The sequence below is a fragment of the Pecten maximus genome, chromosome 12, assembly GCF_902652985.1.
Source record: "Pecten maximus chromosome 12, xPecMax1.1, whole genome shotgun sequence".
NCBI classification, from domain to species: domain Eukaryota; kingdom Metazoa; phylum Mollusca; class Bivalvia; order Pectinida; family Pectinidae; genus Pecten; species Pecten maximus.
Genome location: NC_047026.1, coordinates 27,541,618 through 27,564,575, shown reverse-complemented (window position 1 = coordinate 27,564,575; position 22,958 = coordinate 27,541,618). Strand labels below are relative to the sequence as shown.

Below are 22,958 nucleotides of genomic sequence, written 5' to 3'. Positions count from 1 at the left end.
ACTTCCTCTTTAGAAACTAATAGTTGATAAAAAAAAAACCTATATTTGCAGTATTGGAATCACAAGATGTGTTGCATGAATATATGCTTTCAGCTTAAAGAAAGCTATTTTTATGTTCTTAAGCGGCTATGTTTTTGTTGTTGTTTCAAATGATGCAAATTTGCAATTGACTTTCCGTCTGACAGGGAAGATGTTGTTATGTTTTGGTTACTGTATGGTTTTTATTTTTCATGGATTTATCATTACTGAAGGAAGTATGATTCATCATGCTTTGGATGAAAAACTTTCTCAATCTGCAGTTGATATCCAAGTATCTTCAAGTGTTAGGTCTATTTACACTGTCGACAAAAACTTCTTGAGTGTAGCCCTGTCCCAGAATATACTGAACAACACACATTGTGTTAAAAAACACTTTAAATTCAGGTAACATTTAATTTCCATAAGGTTTAGCTATAAATTCAGGTATCATTGAATTATCATAAGATTTAGCCTAGCTTTAGTAGCTAATCACGAATTTTGTTGAATGAAACCTCTTGCGTTCCAGATGAGGATTTCGCTATTTTACTCAACGTTATATTAACCAATGAAATTGTATTTTACACAATTTGTGGCTACTGTTTACTTCCGTCACGAGCACTGCGTCGGTTCGAGGAGCCCAGTGGAAAGCGATGGAGCTATTTCATTTCCTCCCTTTTCTACTCTTTATCGTTTGTTTTAACAAAGGGACGTTGTGTAGTGATAATGTAGAACTCCTTATCCATTCAGATTCAGTTATACAAATAACTGGTTCACATTTTCTGAGCATGACTATTGATTCTAATGTTTCCCAGGCGAATTGGGGGAAGCTTGATTTTCGGTAATCACCTGATCACTGCTGACCATCTTCATTTCACTATATTCTTGTGCTATAATTGAGTAAACAAAGGAATTATTTGTTGATCGTTAGTAGATACAATATATTTATGAAAGCATTTTTGTAGCTTTTCTAAAAGAAATATATAATATTACAGATTTATATAGTAATATGAAAATATGCAATTTTCCTTGCGACATTTGAATTCTCAATTCAGTATACATTATGCTATTCTGACTACCTGAGAGTTACTCTGAACACTATGTATACCAGTGTAGGCGGCTGTCCATAGTGGCATTGATGAGGCAATGCCTGCAATGTTGGTGTCAGTCTGATCATAATTAGGGAAAGGACACTGGCTGATGAATCCGGGTAGTTTCGCCCTTAATCCTGTTCGCCCTAAAGGGTGAAATATTGTTTGGTATTTTCTTTTCATTTTAGTTGCTTCAAGTAACAAATACACTTTAAAAAAAAATATTAACACCTGACAAAAGCAATGAAAAAAATTTGTGGAAAAAAACTGGGGCCAACAGGATTTAGCACGAAACAACCCTTAGGGTGAACAGGATTAAGTGCAAAATGACCCATCACCCTGGCTGATAAACCATTAACTCATCTAACTCCCAATACATCACATTTAACTACACCACTGGCAAAAATACACACCAGACCTCAAAATCTGACCAACAATTATTAAACCATACTTTACATATATGTATCATCTGTACCACTGCCACCAATCCACAGACCAACAAACACCCAGCCCCTTGAGAATATAACCCGGACAACATCATTTGCAGACACATACCAAACTACATGGTCACCCTAATTCTAGAAGCACATCCTTTATCATCATCATCATACAGCATGGTTGAATGCTCATAAATGTGTGATTGGCTTGTAATGGTCAATTATAACTGGCTGAATTACACAACTGTCACACAGAAGCAAAACCATGCAGCTATGACATGCATGGTAAAAAAATTCCAAAGTTGCTGTATAATACTATACTCTTTACTAAAACCATGTACAAAGTATATACTTTTGCAACATTTTTTCAGATCTAAGAAGTTGCAAGCTATTGCTAAAGCTCTGTCTCCATGTTACCTGAGGATGGGTGGAAATAAGGCAGATTTCCTTATATTCTCTATCAATGAAACAGAGTCTATTAGTCCGGAGACACAGGAAGCCAAGCACATAAGGGGCCAGGGTGCTGTACATCAAGACAAACCCATCCAATTTGTTCCATTATTGAAGGATTTTGAATACGAGAAAAAAAAGAACTTTACAAATTTTACAATGACAGGTTTGTTTCAGGAATGTTTATTGCTTTATTTATCAGGCCACACTTTCATCAACACTCCATTAGGGTACCAAACTTAAAATTATCCATAGGAAAGCATTAATTATTGGATTAAAGAAAAGAATCTTAGCTAAAGGAACTCTCCTTAAATTCCTTAAATTGGTGCTCTTATGGGAAATTTTGAATTACGGAAGTTCCGTAAGTTAAGGAATGTTGATGAACCCAGACCCTGGTATTCATATTTAATCAACATTTGATGATTTATTGATAGATATCTAAAGTAATAGAAACTTTAAATTACACCAATATCTCTAAATGTTTGTATATAATATATATAAAACATTTTTTAAAAGAATTATACCACCACAAATTCTAGGGTTGTTGTTAAATAATATTACACGAATGGACTCCTTTTATATGACATACTGTTGATAGGAGTGTTGATTTGCTATATGTTTACATAATACATTGTACTTGTACAGATTACCTCATTCAGATTCAATAGATTACTTTCAAATATGGTTGTTTATTAGATTTATTTCTCATTAATATGATTATGGACAAAATATTTACAAGTTTACTAATTTTGTTTTGCAGCTAGTATGTGGGATGATATCAACCATTTCATGAACAAGGTGGGATGGGACTTTCTTTTCGATCTCAATGTCTTCCTTCGTAGTGATGGCCATTGGGATTCTGATAATGCTAAGCTGCTACTGAAATACACAGCATCAAAGGGATATCGTTTAGCAGGATGGGAACTTGGAAATGGTATGTTGAGGTTTTGTTTGGCTCAACTGGCCCAAAGGGTCGGTGAGCTTATGCTATGGCATGGTGTCCGGCATGCGTCTGTCACCTTTTCCTAACTATCTCTACAAATCATGAACAAGTTAGTAGATTTGACCATATTCTGATGCATCATAGAGTGATGGTGGATAAATATTTTATGAATTTTGGGACTGGCCCCTCAGAGGCCTTAGGGGTAGGCCATATTAGGAAATACCCTGGTACATCAAATTGATCAAAATCCTTTTTCTATAGGTATGAAAGGTTTGGTCCATATTCAGTTTGAAGAATCTTTGGGTGAAGGGGAACCAATTTTGTATGCACAGTGAGTGTGGGCCCTTCAAGGTCACTTGGTCAAATTTAAAGATCAAGGGCAAATTTATATCTTCACTAATAAGACAATTATGATGGCATTATAAAAACAAATACTTGGAATGAATTGATAAGTGGATGATGAAATGTCCAAGTTAAAGGTCAAGGTAACTTGGCCAAAAGGTTGTAGGTCAAGGTCAAATTTTCACTGATGAACATTTTGTCATGACAGTATGAAGAAAGTTGTTAGGGATATAAACAAGTTGATTTAGATCTTAAGGTCAAGGACAAATTTGATCTCTGATAATGACCCTGGGTTAAATCAAATAAATCAAACTTTACAAATGATTATTCTACTAGGGAAAAAATTTATCATTTAAAGAAATGTAGTAAGTCATTATAATATATTTAATAATTAGGATTCATGTTGGGCCATTTCATGATAAACAGGATATTTTTAATTTACTTTGATTTATATATAAAGAGAAAAAACAAAAGTATTATGATAAATTGGATTCACTGTACATGCTGTATGTTTATATATATTATACAGAATGTTCTTTTGGGGGTGTGTGGATATGGTGTATTGGTGTAAGCTGCAGCTGCAGGTATTTCTGGCTAGGAGTTTAGGTGCTGAAGATCGTGATATCAAATGGCCCAGTTAGAGCACGAGTCATAGAAATTGTATTATAAAGTACAAGCTTGCTTTTGGGAAGAAGAATAAATTTTGTTTAATGATGAGGCCAGGGAGCAGGGCCCTATAGGGAAAATTGAGGTAAATCATGTATATTGTTACTATTCCTGAACAACTGAATGAATTTTAATGAAATTTAGTCGGTATCATTGGGCAAAGGAGATCTAATGTTGTATAAACAGAGAATGTGGCTCCCTTCGGGCGGGGGCCTCGGTGGCCGAGTGGTTAATGTGTCCCGACACTTTAACACTAGCCCTCCACCTCTGGGTTGCGAGTTCGAAACCTACGTGGGGCAGTTGCCAGGTACTGACCGTAGGCCGGTGGTTTTTCTCCGGGTACTCCGGCTTTCCTCCACCTCCAAAACCTGACACGTCCTTAAATGACCCTGGCTGTTAATAGGACGTTAAACAAAAACAAACCAAAACCATCCCTTCGGGCAGGAGAGACGGGGCACAATAGTGAAAACACTACCAAAAAAAAATTCTAAAATCCTTTTTGAAGAATTGCAGGATTTGGTCCACATATAGTTTGAACCAGTGTTGGGAGAGGCAGCAAAAATAATTGTTATATAAACTAAATGAAAGTATTTTTCCATGATTACTGAAATAGCCTGGTGAACAATGCAGGCCCTCTGAGTCTCTTGTATATTATACTGTATGTTATATTTCAATTTCAATCGTTATTACAATGCTAGTTTTTACTGCTACACTAACAATGTCTTTATGTATAGATGTTTTGTGTTTTAGAACCAGATGATTTCCATGGATACGGATTTGACATTTCACCTACTCAACTTGCCAAAGACTATTCCACAATGAAAAACTTGCTGAAAATGTTGCCTGATTATGAGAATTTTCAAATCATGGGACCAAGTGTCACTCAGTTGTTACATGTACGATCACAGATATATTTCTCAGAGTAAGTCATAAAAATCAAATTTGAATTATCATATCCCATACCAAAATCAGCTACCCAGGAACACATGAGCTTCACATAAGAAACTACCCATAAAACTACTGATTCAGGACAGGATCTTCTCAATGTGTATTTTAATGGAGGTTTTTAATGGCTCACATGAGCTTTGCATTATAAAACTTGTTTGTGAGTTATCAAAAGCACATAAGCTTTCAAAAAGTAAACCTAATGCAAAAATATTTAAAAAGAATTGGTTGAAATTTACAAATACAACACAAGTTGCATATGGTTATTTTTAATTTTATATAATATTACATTGGATTTTCTTGGCATAAAATAGTATTTCCCTTGGAATTTCAAAGAGATATTGAAAAGTGATGGAATAACAACTTGATGTCACCTGGCTCCTTCCTAGTTTTTGTGTCACCTGAAAAAGGCGACATGTATAGGTATCACTATGTCTGCGTCGTCGACGTCCGCACAATGGTTTCTGTGCGATAACTTGAGTTCCCTTGGGCCAATCAAACTGAAACTTCATACAATGCTTCCTTACCAAAAGTACTTACTTGGGATTGCTTTTCATGTTCAAAGGTCAAGGTCACTGTTACTATTAATAGAAAATTGGTTTCCATGCAATAACTCAAGTTCCCTTGGGCCAATCAAACTCAAACTTTGTATAGTGTTTCTTTATCAAAACTGGTTGCTTGGGATTGCTTTTCAGGTTTATAGGTCAAAGGTCAAGGTCACTGTTACTATAAATAGAAAATTTGTTTCCATGTGATAACTTGAGTTTTCCTATTTTAGAGTTCACCTCAGCTAACCTAAACCTCATGTAGATCACCTCATGGCAGACAGGGAATTCCTTCACATACAATGCTAACGTCATTCGTATGTGCAGCATGCGTTTTGGTTAGATTTATCTATACGGGTATGACTGCCAGGATTTGATTTGATTAGTTCAAATACAGACCAGATATTTGACCAGGGCTGAAAACAGAACATGCTTCCTAGTTAACAGACAGACTAGAGATCGGCTGAGGAAACGTATAACGTTGAATATTTGATCATTTTTTGAAGCACTGTACCACTACATATTGATCATAGAGGTGACTAAAAGTTGACAGATGTTCAGGCGTAGTACTTAGTAAACTTAATCATGTAACAGCTGCTTTTCATCAGATTGGACTAAAAGTTGACCCTTCGTGGATTTTCTTCTGTGTCTTCTGTTATACATTGAAGCACTCAGTTCAAGATATTTGAAATGATGTGTTATAATTAACTGAAACACATTTAGGATATATATAAATATTTATTGAAATTGAATAAAATGATATGTCAGATTGATGTCAATGTTACTCTAAATTTCATATTACCTAATTATAAAGAACCTTTTCATCTGTTTCAGTTTTCTTCAGAATGGTGCAGGAAAAATTGTAACAGCTCCCACATTTCACCAGTGAGTAATAATCTTATCATCGTAAATAATACCTGAAAATAACTTATATATAATTATCATTGTTTTACTGTGAAAACCTGTGAAAAGATTTACTTCACTGCCCAAAGAGCTTATACTGTGGTTTTATTGTCCAAACATCTTAGAATCTGTAACCCTATCTAGTATTTTCACCTTGAAAGGGATCATATATGTAAAATTCTTTAAGAACTTCTTCTTCATTCCCAAATGGTCTTAAGGTCTGTATTCGACTTATGATGACTAAAATGAAGAGGTATTAAGCTTGCTAACAAACAAAATAGACCTAGCCCCAATTTTGAAACTAAGTTGAAGGTAATTTCCTCATATAAGTTATTGAAAGCTATTAGATTAGCATCAGAACGAACCTGTACGAAAGAATTTGACATACAGTATCTACTTTGAAGTTCATAAAAGTTAAGATTAATAGCAGATGAGCGATGCAGAACCTTTGATATCAGATTCATCAGGAATACACTTCATAGCAACACTAATTACCTGAATTATGTCATCTCTGGTATTTATCTTTTTAGTGAAAGTGCTCAGTATTAATTCTGAAATAAGTATTTTCGAAATATTTCGCCCATGTCTGTTAAATTTTGACAAAACCAGCTACATGTTGTATTTCATGATCAGGAATCAGAGACTTTCACCCTCGATTTTAAGAGGTATTGTCTATTACTTAAAACAACATTTAGATAATTTATATGAGATTTTTTGCCTCAGTGTCAGGTATTTTAACTGTCAAACTGAGTGTTTTCCTTACTGTTATTGACCAGTTACTACGTGGATGGAAGGATAGCCGCTATAGGGGATTTCCTCAGTCCACATGTTCTTGATGGCCTGGCACCTGAGATCATCACGGGTAACAAAATTGCAGCCCAGTATGCTCCTGGAAAGAGGGTATGGATTGGTGAAACAAGCTCTGCCTGGGGAGGGGGAGCCAGCGGACTTTCTGACAGATATGTTGCTGGATTCATGTAAGAAACATTTCATTTTTAAGGGGAGATAACTAGCATGTGTTATGTGTACTTATTAGTTTCAAAGACACAAAAAAAGCCACACTCTATACTCAAACTGAAATTAGAGAGCTGTGTGTAACACTCTATACTCCAACTGAAATTAGAGAGCCGTGTGTGACACTCTATACTCCAACTGAAATTAGAGAGTCGTGTGTAACACTCTATACTCAAACTGAAATTAGAGAGCTGTGTGTCACACTCTATACTCCAACTGAAATTAAAGAGCCATGTTTAACACTCTTATTACTCCACACTGCCTTTGGCGATAGCTTGTTACTTAAGCAATTTATTATTAAATTTTGTAGGTGGTTGGATAAGCTTGGTGTGGCTGCCAGCTTGTTACTTAAGCGATTTATTATTAAATTTTGTAGGTGGTTGGATAAGCTTGGTGTGGCTACCAGCTTGTTACTTAAGCAATTTATTATTAAATTTTGTAGGTGGTTGGATAAGCTTGGTGTGGCTGCCAGCTTGTTACTTAAGCAATTTATTATTAAATTTTGTAGGTGGTTGGATAAGCTTGGTGTGGCTACCAGCTTGTTACTTAAGCAATTTATTATTAAATTTTGTAGGTGGTTGGATAAGCTTGGTGTGGCTGCCAGCTTGTTACTTAAGCAATTTATTATTAAATTTTGTAGGTGGTTGGATAAGCTTGGTGTGGCTACCAGCTTGTTACTTGAGCGATTTATTATTAAATTTTGTAGGTGGTTGGATAAGCTTGGTGTGGCTGCCAGCTTGTTACTTGAGCGAATTTATTATTAAATTTTGTAGGTGGTTGGATAAGCTTGGTGTGGCTACCAGCTTGTTACTTGAACGATTTATTATTAAATTTTGTAGGTGGTTGGATAAGCTTGGTGTGGCTTCCAGCTTGTTACTTGAACGATTTATTATTAAATTTTGTAGGTGGTTGGATAAGCTTGGTGTGGCTGCCAGTCAAGGAATTGAGGTGGTAATACGCCAGGCATTCTACGGTGCTAATTATGGATTGATTGACTGGCAAACCTTGGAGCCGAATCCTGTAAGTACATCTGCTGCTATTTCTGTTCACATGTCGATATAAATCAGTCCTGTAGGTTTTAGGTCGTTACAGAAGAATTTTCCAGTTACGTATCACATTATAATAATATGAGGTGCCTGATTTTAACGTTTTATTCACTAATCTCTTGTTAAAGAATGCCAAATTTCATCTGATCCCTGCATTGTGACCAACAATTATAATTCCTTCATCAATTATGTTCTACCATATTTCGGTTTTCAAATTGTGACACAGAGAAATTATTTGGATTTTGATAAAAAAAACATATTAATATTTCTTTAAATAGATCTTTCTCTGATTTCAATTCTGAAGTTACCATTGGTTGGGATCAGTATTGAGATTGCTGTGAGGAGTCCATCATGGATTTAAGCCTTGATTATTGCTGTACTTCACAAACAAATCTTTCATAAATCTTTGGTTTTAGGATTATTGGTTATCTGTGCTCTACAAGAAACTTGTGGGTTCCAAAGTGTTGCAGACTGAGAGCTCTGACAAAACGAGACACTTGCGAGCTTATGCTCACTGTTCTACGTATGTATAATGTATAATAGTATAATAGTTGTCATATTTGGACGTATACACTGCCATCCATGAAAAACTATACGCACTCTTTTGACTTGTATAATATTGTTGATATAATAATGCACATTTAGATTCTTTTAATTATTACTTTGCAATTTCTTGAACTTTATTCATTTGTCAGTGACAATAGCAAGGTCTTCAGATAATAACAAATCTCCATGACGTTCTGGGGATGGACAAGGGAGGGTCCTATTATCCAAGATATTTAACAAGAGAGCCATACAAAATGTATATGTCACCTGAGTTCTGATATATATACTGAGAGATGATGCTTTGCTTTAAAAACGAATAATTAACACATCTCAGCCCTGTGACCTTGAAAGTGGATCAAGATTTTTCATTTGAACAAACTAAAAAATCTTATCCAGACGTGCTAATGGTATATGCCATGACTCTCTGTCTCTTGGTTATGAGAAGAATTTTTGTTATGTTAACACACCATAAAAAAGTAGGTAAATGTCATTAATTTAAACAGATTTAGTAGCCCTAATTATCTCTGCATGTTACTGGCCCCATTATATGATCTTAGGTCTCTTGGTTATTTAGAAGTTGTTGAAAGATTTTAACAAGTTTGACCCCTGTGACCTTGAAAGTAGGTCAAAGTCAGCGCATCATTTATTTGAACAAACTTGCTAGTTCTGTAGTCCTTCCTCCGAGCATGCTATTGACCCAGAATCATGGGAAGAAGCCAAAAATATAAATTGTTTATGATTGGACAATGGACAAAAGTTAATTGAGTGTTTTATACTTTATACTGTAATTTTTATCCTTAAATTTTCATTATTTGAATGGATTTTGAACTATTTTCGACATGAAAATAATTTGGAAAATTTTTCAAATTTTCTTTGTTGGGTTTCATAATCGCCTTTTATCTCTTTATTATTGACTATAATGATGAAAGTTGATAAATTATTTTTTATTTCAGAGACAAATTTCCTGCTGGAAGTGTAACTGTTTACATATTAAATCTCTGGTCTACAGCGGTAAATGTCACATCTAGTCTGTTTGGGAATCAAGAAATTCAGAAGTTTCTTCTTCACTCCAATGGGGATCTACGGTCTCAGTAAGTCTGTACACATTAATTTATGCGTACTTAACATATCATACATGATGTGTTGTTATGAACAAAGATTCCCTTTATCTCACTCTCCTACCAAAGTAATTTTATATAAAACTATAAAAATATGTATACATGTATTAAAATTGTATGTTTTAAAAGATATGTCCAAAGAATACTCTCATGATAAGCACACCAGTGAATAGTATTTTTGAATAGTAATTTAGTAACAGATACTCCACAGTAAATATAAAACTGCATCAAACAGCTGCTTTGTCCTTCTACGACCAAAAGTTCTGAATTTCACGAAAAAAGTCGGGTACAGTAAACCTCCGGTTAGTTCGAACAAAATTAGATAAATATTGACAAACCTGTTCGAATTATTCGAAATTATGCTTCAAAAAACAAGCGTGGTCAGAACATCAACATGTCTGCTTTTAAATATGCCCAGTCGTATTATCTACCAAACATATTTGATACCTGCAAAATTATCCATCACTAATTGGGACACCTGTGGATTGTATTGACTGGATATGAATGCTTATCACGTAACTCAGCACGACTGGGCGGTCGATCCTTTCAAGTTTAATGCAAGCAACACCTCGCTTGGCCTGCTTACCTAGCGTGAAGTCGCAGGTTTTCAGGTAATACCTTAATTGGCAATAATTAAGAGATGTCCAGTCACAATTAAATAATCAAAATGCTAAGTTAACACTATATTTGAAAATACACGGATTATTTCTTAGTTTGTCATACAGCGCGAATACAAATATCGCATGTTATTTATACATTGTCAGGGCCTAAAATTGCAATCAGCTGTCTCATGCATGGTGTATTATGCAATGTAAAACTTGAATTAACCCTAAAATATGTGCCATATATTAAATCACAGACCAACTCCAATGATCACACATACAATCTAATAACTTAAACGTGCCTGTTGATCAAATTTAAGTCTTGGCATTTTTTCTGGGGCGGTCGTCAGGGCTGGTTAGTTGTGAGCTTTCAATGGAGTTTGCAGAAAAAAATCTTACTTTACGTTCTTTATTTGACAAGTTCTAACTATCCGAAATAGTGTCAGTTATAAACAAGCAGAGTTCAAACTATTACTAGCTAAAAAATATTGTTTTTCTAGTGAAAATGTGTGTTCGAACTATCCGCGTGTTCAAACTAACCGGAGGTTTACTGTAAATCAAAATGGCTATAAACAAAAGTTTAATACAGAATCAGAGGTGCATAAACCCTATAACTTAATCCATTTCATAATCTTCGGATGTCAAAAGCAATAACTCTAATGTGTTTTGAACCAGAGCCACTGTTCCAAGGTTTCAAATTTTTATTTCGTTTTTGATTTTGAAAAATTTAAGTGGTATGAATGTTGGAACGTAATATGAACCAACCAATTTTGAAATGTGTAAAAAAAAAAATGACTGGAGCTACAAAGTTTAAACTATTTGTATGTTTATAGTTTGAATATTCTTTCAGAGATGTTTATCTGAACGGAAAACTACTGCATATGGAAGGTGATTCTTTGCCAGACTTTATACCTACCTCTGTCCGTGCTCCAGTGTCCTGGCCTGCTCAGACTTTTGGATTTCTGGTTTTGCCCAATGCGAAAGCAAAAGCCTGTATGTGATGAGTCTGAAGAATGGGAGTAGGAGTTATGAATACATGCATTCCTTATGGAGTAATGAAGGCGCCAATTGTGTTGTATGTATAGAGTCATGGGGAAATTACCTATTTAAAGTTACATTAAACAAAATGTGTCATAATAACTTTGGTTTTCCTTTGAGACGCTATCCAAATGTTGTGGGCTACTCTGAATGCTAATGGTTAATGTCATTTAACTTCCATTCTTGCCATATGTTTTCGTTAATGTCATTTAACTTCCAATATGTATTTACATTCTGTGTGACAGTCTCCCATTACTCCTGTGTTAAACCAGATGGTATTGATCACCGTATAAATGCAGCCCAGATCACATGACGTCACTTCCGTCAGCATCAAAAAATGTTTGGCAATGTGTTGCGGGTGAATCAAACCTAACAAGGATTTCGACTTAGAACAATCGCATAAATATGACGTCATTTTGGTGCTTTGTTGATCATAGTCACACTGAGGCTTTGTATTACACATGAATTTGAATGCAAGCCAAGCACTACAATGAAATTGATTTCACATGTGCCGTTCTTTCAATTGAACAAACAGGGGAATAGCTGAACTTAAACCCCAGATTTAGCAAAGAGAAAGTGAAGCCTAACGGGCGTCATTCTATTTATTGCCAATAAATACAATGTACCAAGCGTTTAATTGTTAATTCTTGCCATATGTTTTCTGAATGATGAGAATGCAGCTGGATAACATATGTAATTACATGTATTTGAATCAGCTTTGTCTGGATTCCAAAGAATCTCCAATACTGTACAGGTGTGATATGATATATCACAGTGACTGTTAAAAGTACAAATTTGAAAGTACCGAGTTATAACTTTACATCCTCACTGGGTTATTACTGTACACCCTAACAGTTATTACTGTATACACTGGGTTATTACTGTATACACTGGGTTATTACTGTATACACTGGGTTATTACTGTATACACTGGTTATTACTGTATACACTGGGTTATTACTGTATACACTGGTTATTACTGTATACACTGGGTTATTACTGTATACACTGGGTTATTACTGTATACACTTGAGTTATTACTGTATACACTGGGTTATTACTGTATACACTGGGTTATTACTGTATACACTGAGTTATTACTGTATACACAGGGTTATTACTGTATACACTGAGTTATTACTGTATACACTGAGTTATTACTGTATACACTGGGTTATTACTGTATACACTGGGTTATTACTGTATACACTGGGTTATTACTGTATACACTGAGTTATTACTGTATACACTGAGTTATTACTGTATACACTGGGTTATTACTGTATACACTGGGTTATTACTGTACACCCTAACAGTTATTACTGTATACACTGGGTTATTACTGTATACACTGTGTTATTACTGTATACACTGGGTTATTACTGTACACCCTAACAGTTATTACTGTATACACTGGGTTATTACTGTATACACTGGGTTATTACTGTACACCCTAACAGTTATTACTGTATACACAAACTGGGTTATTACTGTATACACTGGGTTATTACTGTATACACTGGGTTATTACTGTATACACTGGGTTATTACTGTACACCCTAACAGTTATTACTGTACACACAAACTGGGTTATTACTGTATACACAAACTGGGTTATTACTGTATACACAAACTGGGTTATTACTGTATACACAAACTGGGTTATTACTGTATACACTGGGTTATTACTGTATACACAGGGTTATTACTGTACACCCTAACAGTTATTACTGTATACACTGGGTTATTACTGTACACCCTAACAGTTATTACTGTATACACAAACTGGGTTATTACTGTATACACTGAGTAATAACTGTATACACTGGGTTATTACTGTATACACTGAGTTATTACTGTATACACTGGGTTATCACTGTATACACTGGGTTATTACTGTATACACTGAGTTATTACTGTATACACTGGGTTATTACTGTATACACTGGGTTATTACTGTATACACTGGGTTATTACTGTAAACACTGGGTTATTACTGTATACAATAATTGGTTTATCACAGTATACAATAATTGGTTTATCACTGTATACAATAATAGGTTTATCACTGTATACAATAATTGGTTTATCACTGTATACAATAATTGGGTTATCACTGTATACAATAATTGGGTTATCACTGTATACAATAATTGGTTTATTACTGCACTAATACCCAGGTTATTACACTACACACATTTGCACGTTTTGTTCTTGGTTAGGCAATTGACCAAAAAGTTACAATTGTGTGACATGTTTATTTATAATTGTTGTCATAATATATTTATTATGCTACAAGATCTGTTTGTGGTATTTCAAAATGTGTGCAATCATTTTATGAAAGTTTAATTTGAGTTCGATAGCAATTGTATTATCAGTATGATGTTTTTATAATCTATTACTTGTTATATAAAATAGATGTAATTAAAATCAACACACCATTGTCTTACCTGGTACATAGTGCTCATTTTCTAGTTTTATCATATATCAGGGAATGTTTTTTGATATATTGAGTAAAAGTGGGTGTACCAATTGCTAGTTATTTTATGACAGGTCTACTAGACCTGGATTTGACAGTGTTAAGTGACAGGTCCACTAGATCTGGATTTGATAGTGTTTAGTGACAGGTCCACTAGATCTGGATTCGACAGTGTTTAGTGACAGTTCCACAAGATCTGGATTTTACAGTGTTTAGTAACAGTTCTACTAGATCTGGATTTGACAGTGTTTAGTGACGGTTCCACTAGACCTGGATTTGACAGTGTTTAGTAACAGTTCCACTAGATTTGGATTGGACAGTGTTTAGTGACAGGTCCACTAGATCTGGATTTGACAGTGTTAAGTGACAGGTCCACTAGATCTGGATTTGACAGTGTTAAGTGACAGGTCCACTAGATCTGGATTTGACAGTGTTTAGTGACTGATCCACAAGATCTGGATTTGACAGTGTTTAGTGACATTTCCACTAGACCTGGATTTGACAGTGTTTAGTGACAGTTCCACAAGATCTGGATTTGATAGTGTTTAGTGACAGTTCCACTAGATCTGGATTCGACAGTGTTTAGTGACAGGTCCAGTAGACCTGGATTTGACAGTGTTTAGTGACAGTTCCACTAGATCTGGATTTGATAGTGTTCAACATATATAGTGATTTGATATAGCTGTTGTGTGTTCAATTTCTCAAAACAGAAATGCTAGTTCTGAAAATGTTATTGAAATATATTTTTTTACATTTTTATATAGAGATACTCTTGATGCTATGTGAATACCTTGTCTAAATAGGATGAATGTAAGGATATACCCAATATATACTGCATAGTCAGCATATTGTTATATTCTGTTGTATGAGTGAAAATATATCGGGTTTTACGAAAGACTGTAATTTTTTGGGAAAAAATTACATTAATTTTTTTCAATGAGAATAAAAAACTATTAATCCAACTGCATAAAAAATGAGAATAAAAAACTATTAACACAACTGCATCAAAAAGTGGTTAATAGCATGTTGTTATAGTTACTGTATTACAGGGCTTTTTGGGGCCATTAATGGCCCCTATTCCCAATTGAAATTATTTCATATTCAAGCCAAATTCCCAAAATTTGCAGTGTACTCCTGAAAAAATCTTTTCCAATTCACCAATTTTCTTCCCAAAATGAGACCAAAATCGCCTTTCTAACAAACTAGTGAGAAAAAGGCGTGTATTATATGATATTCTACCATTGTTCAGTTTGCATCTAGTCTGAATTCACCGATTTTTTCTGTGTGCAGTCTACCCACAAAAAATAGGCACATTAAAATGCAATGGATAGAAGCGTTATTGTGATTTTCAACACTTTATCACAAAAGGATGATATTTTATAGTAATTGGTAAGTTTTGATGATATTTTACAGTAATCAGTAAGTTTTGATAATATTTTACAGTAATTGGTAAATTTTGATGATATTTTTACTGTAATATTTTATTACCTTCTTGATGAACAAAATCATGCATTTACAAATAAATGATATCCTAGAAAGAATTATATGTTTGCAGTCTTTTGTAAGCTGGGGTGAGGGAACGGCATACATTTGGGATCTTATCTTTCTTCCTAATGCCTACCTTGACACTGCCTCACTTTTGTCTTTAGTTAAGCGTCCATCCCTGTTAGGAAGGCTTTGGGGTCCATACCCAGCAAAGACATACCAGAGTCTATATCAAGAGTACAGTGGAGCGGAAAAATATACTGGTATGCTTGTTAGATGCATTATAGTGTTATAAGATTATACAACATTGCATTAAAATACAATTTATATCACCTTACACTGTATATTAAATGGTTACGAGATAGCATATAACCCTCACCTTTCACTACAAAGTCAATGTTTTATTCTCTAACAGTTTGAGAAAAAACAAGTAATCATGAGTCGGGCTCCAATTCAATAAACACAACTTAATATCATGATTACTGCCTACCAAATTTTTAAAAAATTGGTAGAAAACTGTAGATCTCCAGCTAAAATTAAATACTGAAACAAACGAACTTTTGTAAAAACAGTCTAATCAAACTGCTGTTCAGGGAAAGGCAATTAAATTATAATGCATAGTAAGTTTCAAAGAAAACAGTAAAAAAATGTAGGAAATATCCACACAAACAAAAGTTTACACTGGACGAACAGATGGACAATGCCATACCATAATACTCTCGTCAAAGGTAGGTGTATAAAATGGTAGTTGCTACTCCTGCTTAAAGTTCAGCAAATTGGGTGGTTTGCCCATTGTCAGTATAATGACATCGGATGGAGTGTCCTGGAGGATACGTAAGGCAGTATGCTTCAGTGAGGTTGCACTATAAAGTCGGTATCAGTTAAACAAATTAAGGAGACAAATATGTACATACAGCAGCCTCACAAAACACAATCATTCACTACACACGTGCACAGGGCAGGCCTTCATGACCTTAGCTGTTGATAGGACGTTAAAACATACAAGCCATTGACCAGTCAATAGAGCATCTCCAGGGTGTGTGGTTCAATCTATAACTGGAACACTTCTCCTTGGGCAAGATACTTTCTCTAATTTCGCTGTATAGCTTGTAACAGGTGTCCTGTGTTTTGTTCTGTTAAGTATCCAACAGCTAGTACAAGGTGTCCCTGCCTTAATATGATAATTGATATTGACAGCAGGATAAGCTTGGCAAACAACAATATCATTGTTAAGTTCGTTTTGAGAAATAAAACTCCCCAAGGATAACAGAAATTCATTTATTTGCAGTTTGGAAACTGCATATTATGTTATAGGTTCCTTCAAAGAAATCCAGGACACATGTTAGCCGAGATGATTCATACAAATTTTCCACTCATTAGTCTGATTAAATGTTACCTAATAGGTATGCGACATCTTGCAACGATCAATGTTAAGATGTAATTCTCAAGACCACCTTCATCTAAGGTCTATTGTCTCTTGGTTTGTCAGAGCTCCTGTGGTCCTCGCGTGGTTGAACATTGTGAATGGACTGGTCAGAAAAATCACAAATGATAGGTGGCCATCTTGGAATTTGACATCCAGAAATAAACAATAAGGACAGAAGACCAGACGACATATCAGTAGGGAGATCTTCAACAGATTTAATAGTTTACATTTCAACATATTAGGTATGTCGTCCTCAGATCCAGAAATAAAGTTTGTTGTCCATATTTTGCAAAGAAGATAAATGTTTCTCAGATTTTGCATTTAGGTTCCTCTTATTTCTTATCCATGTAGGTTCAATGTTAATATGAAGGTTTCTGATGTTGTATCAGCCTTAACTAGAATTGTCGCCAGGATGGCTGACTAATACCCCCGCAATCTGCACGAGTCAATGGTGAATTGGAACTGTTAATTAGAGGCTAACTAAGATAACCCAGTAATATAGTGACTAGTTGCCATAGCAACCATAATTTTGAAAAAAAAAGAAAGTGGCATGCACATCTACACATGGTCCTCTATATTTGTGTGAAGTTTCATTGAAATCGGCCTTCGGTTTAGGAGGAGTTGTCCGGACAAACTTAAAGTTATGGTTCTTATCAGAAAACCTGTTTATAGTGACCAGTTGCCATGGCAACCATAATTTTGAAGAAAAAAAAGAGTGGCATGCACATCTACACATGGTCCTCTATATTTGTGTGAAGTTTCATTGAAATCGCCCTTTCGGTTTAGGAGGAGTTGTCCGGACAAACTTAAATTTATGGTTCTTATCGGAAAACCTGTTTATAGTGACCAGTTGCCATAGTAACTATAATTTTGAGAAAAATAAAGTGGCATGCACATCTACACATGATTATTAATATTTGTGTGAAGTTTCATCGGAATTGGCCCATCGGTTTAGGAGGAGTTGTCCGGACAAAATGCGTCTACAGACAGACAGACAACCTGATTCCAGTATCCCCCCCTAACTTCGTTGCGGGGGGTATAACAAGAGATCTCACAGGGATCTTGGCAACCACCATTGAATGATCTTTATTGGTCCTTTAAACAACTTGTTCTTTTCTATACTTTTCCGTCCTTTCCTTTCGACATTGGGCAATTTGAATAGCCCACAAATAAGATGGTGGTCTAAAAATCTGAAGTTGGCCAAAATCATATTTTTAAAAGGCCATTAAAACATCAGAAATCTTTGGATTACCGTTCGTATAGGACCAATCAAAAAACCATTATAGCTACATTTTGTCTCTTGAGGTTGATCATGATATCTCAAGAATTATACAAGACAACTATAATAAACACGGAGGATAAGAAAATTAAGTTTCTTTTTGAATCACTTTCATTTGATGGTTGACAGATTAACTGAAGGTCATTACTATGTCCAGGGTAAGGTCATATCTTCCGTCTCCGCAAAAACAAAACAAACCAAAACTCACTTTTTCTGTAACTGTTTTTATTTCTCTCTTACAATATCCTTTGTAAAAGTCAGATATAAATTATTTGATAGTTATGAAAAAAATCTATGAACTAATTCAGTATCACTGGGGTCTATGTTGAAAGGCAGATCATGTGACTTTCAATTTACAAGTGCGTGACTTTTTAAGGTATTGCCTCGCTAAAATGAAGGGGGGGGGGGGGGGGGGGGGGGGGGGGGATAGGGGTATAAACAAGAGGTCGTGTTACCAAATATTACAGCTAGTGAGAACAGCTTTGATAGCAGTGTAATGTAACAATCTTCTCCACAGATTGTAATAGTATATCATACTTGCAATATTTCTGCAGTTGAACAAAAATATATTTCTATTAGGCAGGCTTTTCTATGCAGTGAGTGTTGCACTGTAACTAAATTTTAGCAAAAGGCAAGATGTACAGCAAATTTTGCTCATTTCAAATTTAAAGTAAAACATCAATGAATATATTTCTCTTTCATTGCATTACAATATGTATTAATCACATGACATACTGTACTAGACAGGGCATTGAAGCTGTACTTTTCTTCAACAGTGTGACACTATAAATCTAATCATATCAACTTTTAAATCAAAAGTGTAGTGAAGTTACTAGCATTAGTGTCAAGAGTCAACCTTAATACAAAAATATAAATTTACAAACAAATTAGGTATAAAGTGTCATGTTTTAGGAATGAGATCTAGAATTACACAATGTAAAATATATAATAATTTTAGGCTATCATTCATTCAGGAAGTCAAAATAGAATCCACTTTTTTCAGAACTGGTATCATGATGTACAACTTCAATCAAATTATTTTGAAGACTTTTGATTTTAGTGTGGTTATATATGAACAAGTACTGATTAGAATGAAGACTGTCAGATTTACAGTAAGTTACATAGTCAGGCACTCAGAATCTAAACTATTAAACAGTTTGTTACTCACACATTATAACTCAGACTTCTAACATACTTAGAATAATCAATTCAGCAGGATTTCAATATACACATTTTTGTTGTGTTTAATTCACAATCCACACTTGTTCACCTCCTCAAAATAAATACTTCCTTGTCAACACCCATACATTCTCAACTGAGTAGCTTACACACAGAATACAATTCATGTTAAAGTTGGATAAAAATTCCCCAGTTTCACATTTTACTCTCTGTACTTTACAAGTACTATGATACTAGCAATGGAATATAAAATAAACATATCACATTTAACAATAAGGATTTTTTGTAAGTTTAAGATTGACAACTTTACAATGGCAATTCGCTATTTGATATTTATTGTGCAGATGGATTGTTTGAGAATTTTAGGAAACATTTCATAATGAGAAAAAAACATGTAAAAGTGAAACTGACTACTAAAATTTTAAAAATTATGTGAAAATGCAATATGTATGACACAACTACATATAGATATACTACCTACACAACTGTTCTTGATGACAAAATACTGTACAAAGACATCATTTGATTATTAATGGGCAGGCAACATGATAGCATGTTGGAAATTCTGCTGTACATATATATACAGCAATAACTGTATGGATGGTCTTGGCCATGGTTTAATTTTCAGATAAATATGGTAAGTTTGCCTTTCACTTTAATATATGCCAAAATACAGAAACTAAAAGGGGGAAGTTATTTATATCAGCCAAAAGTATAAATATAGAGGTTACACAACGAGTGGTTGTTGGATATGGAATTTATTTCACACAAGTAAGTTATTTTTTTAAAGTTACAAAAGACACGAGCTTTAGAATAAATTTCGTATCCAACAATTTTGAGTCGTGTGACCTGTTTCTACCACAATAATATCGGCTTGAATCAAAGGGAAACGTGGCCAAGTATAATTTCGCATATGCAAATAAAGTGTACCGGTGACGTCCGGGACCCGGTGATGTGACGTCATTAGATTATTGATGACGTCAATAACAATTGCAGCTTGGGTCAAAGTTCACTGTGTTAGCCAATCGAAAATGCGTACAGAGTTTATACCACGTGTGATATAAACAGATTGTTAATCAACAGCTGTAATGATTAACTGATGGTCTGAGAGTTGAATAACACAGGGTATAGAAATCAGCATAATCAACTAAATAATTAATTATATTTGTATAATGCATTTATCATGACATTTTGTTTCTCAGTAATCCAAATATCATTTTCGTACATAATAACATTGATAAATTTATATACAAACACTTTATTTTTATTAAGTTATTGAATTGTTGTTTTCATACCACTGGTCATCGTAACCCACGATACCGACTCTCACTGGTCATCGTAACCCACGATACCGACTCTCACTGGTCATCGTAACCCACGATACCGACTCTCACTGGTCATCGTAACCCACGATACCGACTCTCACTGGTCATCGTAACCCATGATGCCGACTCTCATTGGTCATCGTAACCCACGATGCCGACTCTCACTGGTCATCATAATCCATGATGCCGACTCTCACTGGTCATCGTAACCCATGATGCCGACTCTCACTGGTCATCGTAACACATGATACCAACTCTCACTGGTCATCATAATCCACGATGCCGACTCTCACTGGTCCGTGTCTGGGGAATGCACTAACAATGACCACAGGAAAATCACTAAATAAAATCACCAAATATACCATCCCTAACACTGTACAGCATTGTAGTGATAAACAAACTCTATAATGATTGATACAGTCTCTAGATTAAATATTGAAATTTTAAATTGGCAGTGATAATTATTTAAACTGATGAATAAAATTTCACTAAAAATACTGTTACCACAGTATTAATCTAAAACAATTATTTGGTATAAGAACATTTGGTAATTTAAATACTGATGGCAAGAAAATCTAATAAAAAAAACTTGACAAGTTTCATCACAATCATTTACAACTGAAATTCTGTCTCACTATTATATAGAACATAGTCTTTCAATCAAACTGACACTTTTTAATGCTATTTATTGTTGAAAATAAAGTAAATATCTATCTGTATTATAAATCTCTAAATATCAGGAAATAATATCTGTTTGTGTTGTTTTTATTTTATTTTTATCAACTTCAAACTCAAGATTTAAAATTTTAGACAATTAAACAATTTGATAATTATGTACAAATACATAGAATAAAAAAAAGATCTATTTTTGGCTAATTGTTTACAATACTGAACTTTCATATTCAATATAAACAGCGAATCTCTCCGATTCATGCTTCCAATACATTTTAGATTGTGCAATGTACATGTATATAGTTATTAAGGCTATACAAGAATGATTACATTGAAAAAATCTGCAGCAGGAAACTTTTGAAAAATCAAGTTACAAAGTGTTACTAACAGTAAATTAACAAATAAACATACCACTTCAGACATCACAAAAACGAAAACAAGAACATTTTTTTTTAAAGACAGCAAATATCACTGCTATGTTGGGTTTTTTATTCTATAAATTATGTTAATTTCATACATAAGCTTATGTACATTATTTTCTAAAAAAAAGAATATGCAGGTATAGACCTGCAAGTCTTTGGCCCAGAATTCAAATCAACTCTAAAATTGCCAAAGTTAAGAATTCCAAAATCCTTCTTTATTTTTTCATTATTTGCAGTATATTATTTTTTAGATCAAATGATATATTGAAACCTGTATAAAACTAAGTATCACTGGTGGATGTCGGATAGCTCAACTAACGCAAAAAATCAGAGAATAAGATGTACAATGTAAGATTGTCCGCCATTTATCAGCTGTTATCTTCCCTTTCCATGCTGGCCCTGACTAAATTACTCTCATTCAAGGATTATATCCAAGGGTTGTTTTTCCTTGATATTTTAGCACCTGGACATTATCCATGAAAACCAATAGAATCATCTTCACTGATGAGGTAACTGAGGGACGGCCGTGTTCCGTTTGGCAGTGTAACCCGTCGTTAGGTCCCCTGTAAAAGCTCGGAACCGGTACTCCAATTTTTTCCTGGATAAAGACAGCTCTTTGTGAAGATCCTCAGCCTGAAAATATATACAAACAACACTTGAAAAAAATGGTCAATTTAGTTGAGGTTATACAAGGCGCAGCAGCATCCCTGTGAAGTAAATCTAGACAAAAGGTCCAGAATAATGACAATATCCCTATTTCCAATTTTCTTGTTGAAATTGTTATATGTTAGTGATGTTTCGGGAAATTGCATACAATATTTCAAACAGAAGTGAGATGATTAACTGATGCATTGGTGAATCAAAATGTATGGCTTTGTATAGATGCATTATCTCAGACAGTTAAAGGTACTGAAATACATGTACCAACAACTTAACCACTATTGGTTGTTTTATTTAATCAAATATTAAAAATATATAACCAATGCAAAA

The 22,958-nt window shown here is 34.4% G+C and overlaps 2 protein-coding genes across 8 annotated transcripts in view; one reads left to right on the top strand and one right to left on the bottom strand.

Annotated features, from left to right (window-relative positions):
• The first annotated feature begins 149 nt into the window (after positions 1-149).
• LOC117339362 (heparanase-like) lies at positions 150-15,721 on the top strand. 2 transcript variants are annotated; one of them, XR_004535179.1, is made up of 11 exons: positions 150-423; positions 1,915-2,159; positions 2,754-2,927; positions 4,695-4,866; positions 6,269-6,319; positions 7,114-7,314; positions 8,257-8,371; positions 8,814-8,920; positions 9,897-10,034; positions 11,514-11,735; positions 13,738-15,721. XR_004535179.1 is itself a non-coding variant. In XM_033900905.1 (10 exons), the coding sequence occupies exons 1-10, from the start codon at positions 804-806 to the stop codon at positions 11,662-11,664; spliced, it is 1,407 nt and encodes a 468-aa protein (XP_033756796.1). In that variant the 5' UTR covers positions 724-803; the 3' UTR covers positions 11,665-11,719. The 2 variants fall into 2 exon arrangements, 1 of the variants encoding a protein (XP_033756796.1); XM_033900905.1 differs by lacking the exons at positions 150-423; positions 13,738-15,721 and adding an exon at positions 724-856 and having other exon boundaries at positions 11,514-11,719.
• A 5,212-nt stretch (positions 15,722-20,933) lies between these two features.
• The window catches only part of LOC117339197 (leucine-rich repeat-containing protein 27-like), a 40,592-nt gene continuing 38,567 nt past the window's right edge, over positions 20,934-22,958 (bottom strand). For 3 of the 6 annotated variants that reach the window (XM_033900652.1, XM_033900654.1, XM_033900658.1), the window contains one exon: positions 22,367-22,601. Coding sequence is in view for 3 of the 6 variants with exons in the window: in XM_033900653.1 (XP_033756544.1) it covers positions 22,467-22,601 (135 nt within the window). In the remaining 3 variants the exon portion in view is untranslated. Of the gene's footprint in view, positions 22,602-22,958 lie in introns of all 6 variants that reach the window. The other 3 variants (XM_033900653.1, XM_033900657.1, XM_033900655.1) reach the window with 2 other exon arrangements.